This window comes from Malus sylvestris, chromosome 2 (assembly GCF_916048215.2).
Source record: "Malus sylvestris chromosome 2, drMalSylv7.2, whole genome shotgun sequence".
Classification (NCBI taxonomy): Eukaryota; Viridiplantae; Streptophyta; class Magnoliopsida; order Rosales; family Rosaceae; genus Malus; species Malus sylvestris.
In genome coordinates, this window is record NC_062261.1 from 36,328,590 (window position 1) to 36,344,394 (window position 15,805).

At 35.6% G+C, this 15,805-nt stretch overlaps 1 protein-coding gene and 1 pseudogene across 1 annotated transcript in view; one reads left to right on the top strand and one right to left on the bottom strand.

Annotated features, from left to right (window-relative positions):
- The window catches only part of LOC126589013 (disease resistance protein RUN1-like), a 37,567-nt gene extending 30,407 nt beyond the window's left edge, over nt 1-7,160 (bottom strand). Inside the window, exon 1 of the mRNA XM_050254193.1 lies at nt 6,573-7,160. Within this exon, the coding sequence (XP_050110150.1) occupies nt 6,573-7,051 (479 nt within the window). The 5' untranslated portion in view covers nt 7,052-7,160. The remainder of the gene's footprint in view (nt 1-6,572) is intronic.
- A 3,340-nt stretch (nt 7,161-10,500) lies between these two features.
- Nucleotides 10,501-11,464, top strand: LOC126589138 (uncharacterized; annotated as a pseudogene).
- Nucleotides 11,465-15,805: the final 4,341 nt, after the last annotated feature.

A 15,805-nucleotide genomic window follows, 5' to 3' on the forward strand; every position in this document is an offset into this window, starting at 1 on the left:
GGTAGAGAAATCATGGCTTCTTTGATTAATAATAGAGATTATAGTACTTTTCCAAGCCCTAGAACTAATCCCTCATAAACTCTTTAGGCTGTCTCAGGCTTTTTCTTTCTGTTTTAAGCCTTGCCGCACCTTAATTATAGGTATAGGGTGCGGCTTACATGTCCTTTACAAATTATATTTCCTATTCTAAGTTGAATAAGTAATTTCACTTCCTTTCCAATTCCAATGGTCTTCTAGGATTCCTAATCTAAATTAAATTAAGGAAACTAGATTTTTTCCTAGTACTTTTAGGAGAAGAATTGGTGCAACCTTTATTTCCCTAAAACAATCCTTAACGGAAAAGGACACTAATTAACGAGCCAAAAACCTAGCAATCTCCACCATGGTGAGTCAAACCAAGTCTTGATCATTGCACCCTAGAGTATCCTTGAACCTTCTTGAAGCAGCTCTGGAAATCTTCAAGAATCTTCACCTTGGCAATCTTCTTCTTGCCTCATTGCACCTCAAGTGAGGAGGTGCTCCACTTTAAGCAATCAACGAGATTGATCAAGTTCGAGCAATGCTTGAACTTCTTGGTCGACACTATCTTCGTAAGTAAATCTACGGCATTGTCGTTCGTGTGAACCTTTTCAACCCAAATCTCCTTAGTCTCCAGCTAATCCATGATTATGTGATATCTTGCTTCAATGTGCTTTGATCTTCCATGAAAAATTGATTCTTTGCCAAGTGAATGACACTTTGATTGTCACAGTTCAGCTTCACATAATCCCGAGTGATTCCCATTTTGACTTACCAAGCCACTAAGTATTGGTTTGGTAATGATGTCTTTTATAAAAAAAGTCGGTATAAAAAAAAGCTGAGTTCAAAAGGTGTTTGGTAAGCACTTAAAAACAACTTATTTTCACAGTTTTTGGTGAAAAAAAGCTGAAAACGTGAAGCAGAAAAAATGAGCTTATTCTAACAGCACAACAGAATCAGTTATTTTTTTTTTCAAAGCACAGCAATACCAAACTAGCCCTAAGCCAAATTGCTTCCTTTCCAGCTTCTTCCAAAGCAATATACTTTGCCTTTGTGGTCGACTAAGCTGTAATTGGTTGTAGTAGTGCCCTCCAACTGATTGGTCCTCATGCGCATGTAAAGACACAACCAGAAGTTAACCTTCTTTTGTCCAAGTCCCTTGCATAATCGGCATCCACAAATCCCAACACCCCTACATTTTCTTTTTTCTTCTCAAACATAATCCCTTATCACCAAGAACCCTTCAAATAATGCTAAATCCACTTGACTGCATCTCAATGTTGCTTCATGGATTTTCCATGTACCTAGAAACAACTTTGATTGCTTAAGCTTTGTCAGGTCGTCTGCATACCATTGCATACATTAGGCAACACACGACATTAGCATAGGGCACCTTTTCCATCACTTGTTTCTCTTTTTCGGACTTAGGACAGTGTTGCCCACTTAATCTAAAGTGAGCCGCCAAGGGAGTCGTAACTACCTTTGCTTCTTCCATGCTGAACTTCTTAAGAACCTTGTGAATCTACTTGGCTTGTGATATACAGATTCTTCTAGCAGTCCTATCTCTCTGAATTTCCATGCCAAAGATCTTTTGTGCACCACCTAGATCCTTCATGTCGAACTCCTCGCTTAACATTTTCTTCAAGTCTTGAATTCTAGACTTGTCTTGACAAGAAATTAGCATGCCATCCATAATAGCAATAGCAATATGATCATCCCATCTTGGAATACATGATAGTGCACACAACAATCATATAAACCTCTCCTAAAATTAATTTTCAGCATGAAGGAATCAAACCTCTTGTACCACTACCTTGGAGACTATTTCAAGCCATACAATTGACATACTAAGTTCTCTTTCCCATACTCGACAAACCCTTCTAGTTGAGCCATGAAAATCGTCTCCTCTAGTCTCCATGAAGAAACGCAGTCTTTACATCCATTTGCTCAATCTCCATGTCATGCTAAGTTGCCATTGCTAAAAACAATCTGATACAAGTATGCTTGACTACTAGTGAAAAGATCTCATTATAATCCACCCATTTCTTTTGTGAGTACCCCTTAGCCACGAGCCTTGCTTTGAATTTCACAGCTTCCAGATCATGTAGTCCTTCATTTTTCCTAAATACCCACTTGCATCCAACTAGCTTTGTTTTTGGGCTTAGGAACCAACTCCTAAACAGAGTTCTTGTAAAGGGACTCTATTTCTTATGTCATAACACTTATCCAACTATCTTGCTCATCACTTGCTATAGCTTCTCGATAAGTAGTCGGATCTCCTTGACTAATGTTAAGAGCATAATTAACTTCATCTTGGTCAAACCCAAACCTGTCAAGTTTCTTCTTGGTTTGATTAGGTTTATCCAGTGTTATGCATCTCTGAATACAGGTGGATTGTGGATTAGAGTTCGAACCCCTTGGGATGTTTGGCAGATTGGAGTGCCTTCAATCTGCCATGTTTCTGGTTGCACCTGATTCCTAATTGGTGAATGATGCTGATGCTCTTCTTCTTCCTCAAAATCATCAGATTTTGCTTCTTACACAATTTGCTCCACCTGCGAAGCTTCTTCCTCTGCACAAATTAATGGAATCTTTGTTGCTTCTATTCAACATCGCCTTTCTTCTCCCCACTGCTTTCAACCTTATTCAAAGGTATGGGTGTCTCATCAAAGAAACATCTCAGCTAACAACCTTCTTGTTATTGATATTCCAAAGCTTGAAACCCTTCACTCCTTTCTCAAAACCTAATAATAGAGTGTGCAGACTTAGGTTTGAGCTTGTACCTTTCATCACTTAAAATATGTGGCTAAGCACTGCAGCCGAACATCCTAAACTTGGAATAGTCCACTAGCTTCTTAAACCATACCTTTTCTGCACTCTTAATATCAAGAACCATAATTGCCCGATTCGGTGAAATAGTGTCCGAATCCCGTATCGGTATGTACGTACCAGTACTTTTTGGATTCGGTGGTCAGTTCGGTAGTTCATCCAATAATCTCTAATAATTTTTAATCAGAATACAGAAAAGAAAAAACACTTTTAATTTTTGGGAAGAGAGGATGGAAACAACTGGAATTTTGGGAAGCTCTGTGCTTCTGGTTTTCATCAGGTAGAGGGCAAATGAAGATGGAGAGGAAGAGAGATAAAATGTTTAGTTTAATTGTAATTTTTAACTATTTTTATTGTGAGGGGAACCATCTGGAGTGTTGATTTTTTTTAGGAGAAGTAAAGAGTGGGAGGCTGATAGCATTTCCCAAGTTCCATATTAATTTAATATTTATATTATTCTGATTAGACAATTAAGTGAATTAATTATTTTTTATTTGTAAATAAATAGTTGCTTACAAAATAATCAATTTAAACAAAAATAATTGTTTACAATAACTATAAATATTATTGTAAAATTTAGATTTAGATTATAGATTTAGATTCCAGGCACATGATCTCGGCGTCAAGGCACTTCCGCTTAGGTATCTCCAAGTCTCCTTTGTGTAGGACCTATTCGTCGGTTCGTGCCTTTTCATAATAAACCTTTCATATTATTCTTGATTAATTGTATACTCTGAACACGGTTCTGCATTAGTATATTTCTTTTTTATCACATATTTTAATTTGCATGCATGTTTAAAATGGCTTTGTCACCCTCAGGTGTCGGCCACCACGTGCCTATCTTGGTATTTGGGGATATCTGGATTGAGGCGTATCAAAGTAACTCATTACTTGTATTCTCACCTTTATTGTCACTTCCTCAGGAACTTGATCTTTCTTCCAATTTGATTTTTGTTTTCTGTGTTCCATTCCTTGAACTTTGCAAAAACCTCGGATTTCTGCTTCATGAAATAAACCCAAACTTTTCTAGAAAAATCATTCATGAAAGTAACAAAATACCTGGCTCCACCATTGGATTTAGTTGGCGTAGGCCTCGAGCATCTGAGTGAATATAGCTGAGTTGCTCATTTCTTCGATTATTTGCACTGTTACTTACGAATGATACATTTCTTTGCTTTTCGAGATATAATATTCACAAAAGTCCAACTTGCAGCGTGACACGCCTTACAATAGGCATTTCTTGTGCAATTCTTGCAACTCCTTCTAACTTATGTGCCATAGCCTGTGATGCTAGAGTTCAGTCTTGTCTTCTTCACTTTGCTTTGTGGAAAGAGTTGCTCCCCTAATTATTGCAGTCCCAATTAGCTTGTACATCATATTCTGTTATAGGTCACCTTGCATCACCACCAGTGATCCTTTGGTTACCATGAATCTTCCAACTTTAGAACTATACCCATAGCCGGCCTATCTAAAGTACCAAAGGAAATGAAATTCTTCTTCAATCTAGGAATATATCTAACGTTCCCTAAAGCTCATGTCACTCCATCAAACACCTAATTCTAATAGCGCCGATTCCCCTTATCGGACGTGGTGAATCATCTCCCATTAAAACTTCTCCGCTACTGACCTCCTTATAAGTATCGAACCATTCTTTTACTGCACATATAGAATGTGCATCTAGTATCCAAAAGCCAACTTGTGAAAGCCTTGGAGCCTGATGTTACTGTAAGAAGCTCCCCGTCACTCTCTTGCTCGGTGACTTGACTAGCTGAACCTAAGCTTCCTTCCATCTTAGCTTTATTCTCTTTCCAAACCTTGCAGTTCCTCTTCCAATGATCAAGAGAACCACATTTGAAGCAACCTTCCTTCTTTTCCTTTTTCTTCTTGGATTTGACCTACCCCTGTTGATGCTCTTCTCTTCTTTTGTCTTTTCCCACCCTCTCTCCTTGCCTTTGGCATAAAGGCCTTAAAAGCTCTCAATTATATCATCCAATTTAGGATATGACTGAAGGGCTTGAATCACATCTTCAAGAGTCAGGGACTCCGTTCCAAACATTAAAGTTGTTCGAAAGTGCTTGAAAGAAGGTAGAGACGTCAACAAGATGATAGCCATATCATCATCTTTGTAAGTTTCTTCGACCTTATGAAGATTGGCTATGCAATTTGGAAGCCTGCATACGTGATCTTCAATATCACCTCCTTCTTCTAGTCGAATCTCGAATAGTTCATCCTTGAGAAAAAGTTTATTGGACACAGTTTTGCCCATATAAACATGCTCCAACTTTACACATGTTTCCTAAGTAGTCATCTTCTCTGTGATGTGGGATCTGACAGATCTCGTGAGATGGATCTCAATGGAGCTCTTGGCCTTCTTAAGAACCTTGGTCCATGCCTCTGCTATTATGGTTGTAGGCTTTTCACCAACGTGTGCATCATCCAAATCTTGTTGTATCAGTATATTCTTCATCATTCTTTGCCAGTCTGTGAAGTCATCCTTGCTGTCAAAATGTTTCAGCGCAGACCCTAGGTCAACAATCCCCTTTGCTTTTGACATCGTAGAACACCTTGAACCTAGCTCTGATACCAATTTTTAAAACTTTGACTCCCTCTAAATCTTGCTCTTTGATGTATACGGCAATAGACTAAAACTTAGCAAAATAGAGAAGAATATAAATACACAAGATTTATACTAGTGCGGCATAACTTTTGCCTACATCCAGTTGTGATTTCTTTGGGTAGAGTAATCACGGCTTCTTTGATTAATAATAGAGATTACAATACTTTTGCAAATCCTAGAACTAATCCCTTGTAAACTTTCTCGGCTGTTTCTGGCTTTTTCTCTCTGTTTTAAGCCTTGCCGCATCCTATTTATAGGCAAGGTGCAGCTTACATGTCCTTTGCAGATTATACTTCCTCTTCTAAGTGGAATAGGAAATTATACTTCCTTTCCAATTCCAAATGGTTTTCTAGGATTCCTCATCTAAATTGAATTAAGCAAACTAAGATTCTTTCCTACTCCTTTTAGGAGAAGAATTGGTGCACCCTTTATTTCCCTAAAACAATCCTAACAAGTAAGTCCTGTCATAAGGATTTCGAAGTAACATCCGACATGGGACTACTTGAGCAAAAGATCATCAAGAAGAAATACAAGCAGAGATCAAACTTGTACATAGAGAGGGAGGTCTCTCAAATATGCCAGAAAAGTTATTTGTTCAAGTAAAGAATGTAAATGAAATGCTCGTTTGCTAAACGCCTTTGAATATTGTTCTGTTTCTTGTATTCCCTATCTTGTGCTACTATTTGTCATTCGAAAGTATCAAAAAGTGTATGAGAGACAAGGGCCTAATCTTCAAAAGCCTAATCATGCATTTTTCACACTACACAACAATGGTGAGATAAAACCTCAACCTATCTAAAACTCAACACATCATGACCAAATTCTTTTTTCTGTTTTTTGGGAGTGAAAAGATTTGAATATACAGTAGCGCAGGTGCACTACGTTAATCAATGTGATTTAGCTCAATCCGAGCACACTGGTAGCAAAAGATCAAGCATTGATATATTCTGATATCGGAGCTTCTAAGCTTTGCATTTAAATGCATAAATCAAAGATTATAAGCCTTTACTTGAAATCAATTTACAGTTTATTGATATTTGGCAAACAGAGGTTGGCAATTGAATTATACAATTAAGGAATTAAAAAGGAAAAGGAAGTAAGTAATTACCCCGCAGTTGCACTTAAACTCTCGCCGGTCAACTCTGCCGCTGCTTTAAGAGCATCTTTCCAGGTCTGCACCTTGTCAGGGAAGCGCTCTTGAAGGCTCTGAAATGCTTCCTCAAAATCACGTGTCTGATCCCTAACATCGGTAGTATCGATATCATAGAAAACTGGCAAAACCATTAGCCCCATTGTTTCTTTGCATACCAAGATCTCCACCAGCTCCTCAAGACACCATCTCGACCCGGCATACCCCCTTGAGAAGATGATAGCAGCAAGCCTAGAGTCTTGGATTGCTTGCTTCAGTTCTGATGTGATAGGTTCGCCTCTGGTCAATTCGTTCTCGTCGAGAAAGATTTTGAATCCGCGGGTTTTCAATGTGCAGGCGAGGTTGTCCGTCAACTTCTTTCGCGTTTCGCCCCTGAAACTCAAGAACACGTCGTACTTGCCACATTTTGAGGAGGAGGAGGAGGAGGCCATCTTCATCGGTTGGCATGCTACTGGAGCAGCAATTCTGACGATACGAACGGCAAATCGGGCATATTCCAAAGTCAACTCCCCATTGTTTCAAGTCCACAAAAGAGGAAGAGCTTTCTGCATCTTTCGGCTGGCAACTTCTTGGCACTTTCTATTGTGTGGGTCTAGTCTTTTACTTTCCATTTCTAATTTGATAATGTAACTTCTTTATTGACAAAAAAAAAAAAAAAAAACGGAGTTTTAGCGAAATATTCTTATCACGGTTTATTTTTACCTTTTTCTGGTACTATTCACTAACTTTTATTTGTCATTTTTATTAAAACTAAAGTTTTTTTTTTTACTTTTCGTTAGTTTTTCTAAAAAAATATATGTTTCTTGTAATTTATGCAAGCGAGCCACTCACTATTGCAATCTGGTGGTATTCATCTTCACTTGTAAGTGAGATGTCTTAGGTTTAAATCTCGTAGATAAGCGAATTTTATACCAAATTAAGTTATCTATTGTGTGGCTTAACTGAACTCCCCATCTTCTTAGTGTAAATATATCATTGTACTCAAACAAAAAATTTCATGCAAGCAATACTATGGGAAGAATGAATCAATCTCGGAACCTCGAGTTCAAATGTACATGTTCTTAACAAAATGGGTTACAAAGTCAATTACCAAAAAAAAAAAAATCCACACATTTATCAAACCATTTCGTTTTTTTTTTTTAACTTTGAATTTCTGAACAAACTCTTGGCAACCCTTGAGATTGAACTTTGAATTTCTGTATAATGGGATCCAATTGTTCTTGGGAAGCATTTGCTTTTCTCACCAAGTATTCAATTTTTTTGGGGCTTTTGTCACAAATGATTCTTGAAATTGAAATCTATCAAAATGATCATTGAAATTGAAAATCGATCAATGTAGTCTCAGAAATTGGATGCCGCAAATCAATATGATTATTCCGTCACAAATTTGTCAAAATTTTTGTTATGTATTAACGTGGCACATCATTAGATCGCAAAAATCTAATTAAATATTACCATGTGGATTAAAAAATATTTAAATAATAAAAAATAAATTTGTCAAAAAAAATTAAAGAAGTTCCATCGTCTTCCTCACGAAGGCTCAGCTGCCATGGCAACCCTGCCTACCGTGACTCGATTTTTGGCACTTGACCATCAGCACCATCACCCATTAAAACATAGTCGGCACCACCTCACCACTCAATCAAACCAAACCATCTTCGCCGTCTTTGACTCTAGCGTACACCACCTTCTCCCCACCTTATCCTCTGACCTACCACTGTACCCGAGGCCTAGATCGACGGCCCCACACCAATAATTCTGACGAGTAGCAGAAGATTTTGGAAAAACCCACCTTTTCCCTGGGTTCTTTTTGCTTTTGTTGGGAGTGGATGCTTTTGGTGGGGAGGGATGTCATGGCAGCAAGCTTGCGCGAAGAAGACCAAGGAATTTAAAAAAAAAAAATTTATTTTGACAAATTTATTTTTTTATTATTTAAATATTTTTAATCTACATAGCAATAATTAACTAGATTTGTGGGAATCAATTATGTGTCAAATCAGCACATAACATAATTTTTAACGGAATTGTGATGGAAGGACCACATTGATTTGCGATGACCATTTTCACGGATTACATTTATCAATTTTCAATTTCAATGACCATCTTGATGGTGTGGGTCAATTTCAAGAATCATTTGTGATAAAACCCTTCATTTTTTTTAAGGAAAACTAACCAAAAGGGCTTGAAAATTTTAGCTTTCAACAAAAAACCATATTGTAAGTTTATTTAATGGTTAGTACAAAACCCACTTTTATATTAGCCCAAATAAAATGGCCCAACCAAAATAACACAGTGGTTTATCAATTTTGCCCCTAATAGATTTGGTTAACCTAACTTAATTATTCTGTTAGATTAGTTATTTTGAAATTAGCCTAACCTAACTAATTGAATTTTTATTTTACAGAACAGTTCCAGAGTTTTTCATTCTGCAGTGGTTTTCAATTTTTTTCCAGATCTGGTTGAATGTGTTGAGTGTTGCTTGCCGACGAATATTTTGAGAGTGCATTATTAAATCATGATCGTCGTTGTTCTTCATTCCTATTAGGGTGATTTTTTTGAAACAATCCTTTGTTTTAGAACAGTTTCGTCGTGGTTGCAGGTTTTGAGATTATACTTTCGAATGGTTATCATCGGTGTTGTTTGTCGTGGTTGAATATTTCATTGGAGTGATCGTTTTTCATATTTTGATTAGAGTTTCGTTTAGAGGTAATTGGCACTGTTTTTGCAGTTTTGAATGCGATTTTTTGTTGTTTTTTTTCTCATGTAATATGCTTAGCTTTTTCTTTTGACTTATATAATTATGTTGATTTGTTCTCAGATTAGCATATTAATTCCGGTTTTTTAAATTTTTAGTTAGCAACTTCTTATTTCGAAAAATATCAGGTAAGTTTTTATTTGTTTTGTATATATTGTATATTGTTCATATTGCTTTTGTTTTCATTTTTCAGAAATTTATTAAAAATTAATTCGTGTTCATCACATTTGATGTGTTTAACATTTTTCAAAAATAGTGTTATTGTTTATGAAACAATGGTTATTATAATGATTTTCAGTTTACTTTTTATTTTGTGATTGTTGTGTTTTAGAAATAGTGTACAAAGATTGAAATTTAGTTTTGCAACAGATTAATAAATAGTTGTTGTTGCTTTTACATTTTGTTGTTGTTTATTGTTATGTGCATAAAGGATTGTGTATTGATTTGAATTGTTTTGTTTTCCTTGTTCAATAGTTATGAAGAATGGTAAACTAGCTCAGTTTACATATGGTGGTTTATCTGTTGTTAGTTCTATTCCATCAACTTCTACCTTCAATCAGATTTGCATTGATCTTTGTTCTAAGTTTAAGGGTTTGAGTGTTTGTTGTTTTGAGTTGCGATATGCTTTGAATGACAATCCTACTTGCCTGTTATATTGTGATGCGATGTTATCAATATGTTAATGATTCTTGATGTTGTTGGGAAATCCATTGTAGATATATTGGTAATGGATAAATGTGATGGTCATGGTTCAGTTACCTATGGAAATCATATATTCTTCTTGCTGTACATCAGACTCTATGATTGTTGTTAGTGAAAATGATCATTTAGGGAAGTATGGTTATCATGTGTTCATAATTATTTGTATTGTGAATGGGATGGGATAGTTACATAGAATCTGAGGGGTAAGTTTTTGGGGGAGGTTGTGTTGATTTCCGAGATAGGTTGAAGAAGTTTTCAGTTGAATGTGGTTTTGAGTTGAAGTACTTAAAGAATGATAAGAATAGCATTAGTGATGAGTGTTCTAAGAAGGAATCTGATGATTATCATTGGTATGTGTATGCATTCAAGTGTGATATTAATGACTTTTTTGTTATTCATAAGTTGCATAATGTGCATACATACAAGGGTATGATTCGAAAGAAGAAAACTAAAGTTGTTGGACAGCAGTTTGTTGTTTCTTTCATCAAGGATAAGGTTTAATCAAATCCTCTTATTAAACTGAAGTAGATCATTTCAAACTTAAAACAGTTTTATGGATTAGATATTGATTATTCTACTGCGTACTTTGGCAAAGAGATGACATTTTTTTAGTTAAATGGTGATGATGTTGATGCTTACAAGTTCTTGCTTTGGTATGTTGAATCTGCCCGTTCAAGCAATTCTGGATCTGTTTTTTAGCTTGAAATTGTACCGGAGAGCAATAGATTTCTTCGTTTGTTTATTGCTTATGATACATGGATAAAAGGTTTCATGTTTTGTCGCTCGATGTTATTTATTAATGGTACTTTTATCAAGAGCAAATTTCTATCTTGTTGTGCAAAAAATAGCAACGATGGTGAGTTAATAATTTCAGACTTTTATATTTGATATTATTTGTTTTTGTTTTCTTACTGTACAAAAGAAACATGTCCAGAAATAGTTGAAGAACAGTTTAAGAAATAGTTCAATGACATTTATAGAAATAGTTCAACCAGTCTCATAAATAGTTGATATTTGAGTGTATCTATTTCTTTTTGTTGTGCATAGGTCTCTGATTTTATTTTCAAATAAAGGAAAAAAGTTGCAGAAGTAGTTCAAACACAATTTCAGAAATAGTTGATATTTGACAGTGCATTTTCACTTATGTTGTGCAGAGATTTTTGAGGTTGCTTATGCTATTGTTAATTAAGAAACGATAGCAAATTGGAGATGGTTATTGTCAATATTATCTGGTATATTGAGGCCTCAAGGGAAGGTGATCACATTTATGCCAGATAAACATGATGGTATTTTGAAGAGCATTTGAGAATTCTTTCCCGAGTCTCCACATTCAATTTTGTATTGTTCATTTGTAACAGAATGTCAGTACTTTATTTCCAAAGGCTGCTGGTGAGGGACTAAAGAAGAAAATGATGAATCTTTTGGCAAATTGTGCGTACGCATGTACTCTATCTGATTTTGATGATTGCATGGCGGAATTCAAGGATAACGGGCAAAAGCATGTGAAATTTTTTTTTTTTGTGATCTGCCAAAAGAGAACTATGCTATTGCCCATTTTCCTGGTAAAAGATGGGAATCGATGAGCAATGCACTTTCAGAATCTTTTAACGTCATGGTGTCGAATAGTCGTTGCATGCCACTTATGGATCTCCTTGAATACATTAGAGTTCGGCAAATGGTTAGTATGACTGAGAAGAGAATATTTGATCAGACTATTCATACAATTTTGTATCCAAAGAAAGAAAATGAGATGAGGTTGCTGTTGAAGGAGGACACGCATTGGAAGATTAGTTGTTCTGGTGTAGATGTTTTTGAAGTTAGGACGGAGTGGAATCGATTTTTTTATTTTTTTTTGTCTGGATGATAGGACATACTCTTGTGTGCAATGATAGCATAATTATTTTCCATGTTCTCATGCTTTGCAGGTGTTGCAACATGATAATCATGATGTCTTTTATTATGTTTATGATTACTAGAAAGCAAGCTTCCATTTTTCAAATTTGGATAAACCCAATGTTGATACTATTATAAATGGTGTGAGGCCTCCAATTACAAAGATTCCGTCTAGAAGACCAAAGAAAAGTAAGATCAAATTTGCTGGTGAAATCAGTGTAAGTAAGAAGGCTATCATTTGTAGCAGGTGTGGATGTTCGGGACATAGCAAGGTTTCATGTAAAGTTGTTATACAAGACGGTTGATTGTTTGCTTTTTTCTTTTGAGAGATGAGAGTTTTTGGTGATATGTAACATATTTTCATTTTGGATATTGTTTATTTTGTTTCAATTGATGTTTGGGAATATGTAATTTTTTATTTAGAATTATGTTCGAGTAATATATATGAATTCAATGTTTGAGTATTTCCAGTTTTACAAAACAATATGTTGAGTTTGGTAAACAGTGAATACATAGCTAAGTTTATGGTTTTGTGGTTTCAATATCTGTTTTGTAGGTTGCATTTAAAGTTTTAAAGTGAATGCAAGGCCTTTCGTAGGAGGCAACTATGTTGTTTTCATTCTTGATCTAGTTAATCTTCCATTTTAGGTAAGAGAAAATGAAAAAAAAAAACCATCGCTCGATATTTTTATCAAACTTTGGTTGGCCAACAATTTAGTTGGATTTAAAATTAGTTGATACTTATGTACAATGATTTTTATTTTTTATTTTTATGACTTTAAGGAAACAGATTTTGGATTTTAACAAACAGTTGTTAAAGTTATGAAACAATGTTTACAGTTCCAACAATAGTTTGTATATAAATGCATAAATAGTGATCTTCATTTTTTGAAATAGCCATGCGTATTAACACACCTGACCCTGATATTCTCCAAACACTAAGGTAGGCATGTGCTGGTTGACACCCGAAGGTGACGAAGCCATATTAGAATGCATGAGAAGTAATAAATATAAATAGAATTAATATGCAAATAAGGAACGTGTTCAGAGCATACAATTAGCTAGAACACTAAAAAAATAATATAAAATTAAATGGACAAATGGGTGGGTCCTACATAGAGGAGACTTCGATGCGGGAGTGCCTTGATGCTGGAATTGTACGCCTCGATTCTAAGTCCTAAGGGGGTGCAAAACAAACATGAATGGACCAAGTTGATATATATATACTACTAAAACAGTTATCAAAATACTAACCCCCAAGTTTATGAAAACTCCATAGTATACTACGTAATAGGTTTTCCAAAAACCCTAGCATTATAGAAAACCTTTCATGATTATAGTGGTATCCTAGTCACCTGTGGTGTTCAATAATTATATATCCCAGCCCAAAGCCAACAACTATATATCTTGGCCCGAAGCTAATAACAATATATCCCAGCCCTAAGCCAACAACCATGTCTCTCGGTCCGAAGCCAGAGATTATTTCTCCTGGCCCGAAGTCAACAACTATCTTCACCCGTAGACATAACAGTGACCACTAGATAATCACAAAAACATTGAATATACTCTTTCCAAACATAGGTACATATATATCTCAAAAACATCTTCATAGCATATAGTCATCCATCACATATACTACAAAGAAGTGTAAAAACATGTTCATAAATAGTATATCATCATCCATCAAATATACTACAAAGAACATTAGTTCTATGAAAATATGGTATTCCAAAATATTCTAAGTAAAGCATGATAATCATATAATGTAAATCCAATTTACACAAAACGTCATCATTAAACCATGCTTTTCATGTATGCATTTCTACTATTAAAACATGCATTTTTGAAGGGGTCCACTCACAGATACTCCATCGTAGACGAGCCGTATGAAATAGGAAGGACGGAATCATCGCTGATAATTGAACCTAAGCACATAAAGGGTACAATTAATACAACTCTATTCAAACGATTGAATTTGAGAAAACAGACATCAAAAACAGATCCAGGACGTCGAAATTAATCTAGGAGGGGTCCTGACCGAAACTCAAAAAAAGTCAACCCAAGTAAACGTTGATCTGTCAGTAATCAAGGTTTGGCCGGTTTTTGGGGCACACTTCAAACGCTCATAACTTCTTCGATACTCAACGAAATCAAGTGAAACAAAATGATTGTAGTACTCAATAAGATGAAGAGATTGATACCCTGCATGCCGGCCAACTCGCTGTGGTTTGGCCGAAAAACGCCTCGAAAGGGGCAGTGCTCGCCAAAAAACTGGGTTTTTTGTCGAAAGTTTGGGCAATTTTGAAAGTTTCGTAACTTCTTCGTTTCTTAACCAAATTCAAAACCAAGTGGGGACCGAGTGGTGGTCGGGATTGGCCAGAAAATAGCCTGAAAGATGGCAAAACGACCACTGCCTGGACATTTCCAGATTTGCACAGTGACTTTCCTTAAGTTTTTTCGAGTTCCTACACCACCAAAACCACCCAAAAACTTACTAATTGTGAACCTAGACACGACCTACAATGATAGGGACCAATTTTGAGGCTTACCTTTGTTGAAAATGGCAAGAAATCGCCGAATAAGTTCCCTGAATAGTGCATCTCGGGGGTGAGTTTTCGAACGATTTTTCTTCTATTTTCTTGGTTCAAGAACTCGTAGGGACTATAAGGGAAGGTTGTGGTGTAGTCTAGGTGGTTGTTGTTTGAGTGAAAACCCACTAAGAGGGTTGGTTTTTGAGAGAGGAAGGAGAGGGCCGAGAGAGAGAGAGAGAGAGAGAGAGAGAGAGAGAGAGAGAGAGAGAGAGAGTTACACAAATCAGAAAAAGGGGGAGGGGGTCACGGGTAGGAAGGGATAAGGGGAAAAAAATCTCCAAGTGGGTCCCACAAGGCACACTAAATAAAACCCAAATGGTAACCATTTCAAAGTATCTTTCAACCCAAAGTGGAATTACGAAAATGTCATTTCGTTTCGTAAATTCCGAGACGGGTCGTTACATGTATGGCTTTTGATGTTTCGACATCTTATTAATGTTAATTTGCTATATAAATTTGGGCTTTTTGTCAACATACATTCACACAAATCAAAATAGATTAAAACTTATATTAAGTAATGAAACATATATATTGTATATATATAGAGTTGTGTCAAACATGTTTGACAATAACATTTGTAAACCGTAGCAAAAGTAAGCTTGAACCTTAAAAAGTACATCCACATTAGAATTACATATAATGCGTATGTTTTATTTTTTTATTCTAATGTCCAATGTTTGTCAGTTTTTGTGAGATTTCGATAAATGCTTCTTGTTCCTTTGTCCAGTTGAAATCATGGTTCATCAAATCCATGAGGATATATTTCCTTGCTTTTATGATTTGGTAATCTTTGATACGTCCTTGAACCTTCTGGTTAGTTGAGAGTTAGTCAATGAAGCATATCATGTATAACCGCAATCTAATCTGATTTACAAAGAAATTCAAGTCAATGAATATAAGTATTAAAAGGAAATGAAGTGTGTGATATTTAGTAGTAGTTTAAAAAACAAACTATTTCTATAACTGCATCAAAATTTTCACATTGTTTATGAAACTGCAGTAAACACAAACTATATGTACATAACTAAAATACTTTTAATTTTTTTTAACGTACGATCAATCGACCTTCAATATGTTGGTAATCCCTATCGATATACCTTCAATATGTTTTTAAATAAAGAGTTCCTAATTTCAATTCAATATCCACGCCAAATAAGTTTTATGGTGACCTTGAACACAATGTATTTGATCTACATTCTGAATACCATTTTCCATAGATGATGTTTAAATAGTAATAAAGAGAATAAAGA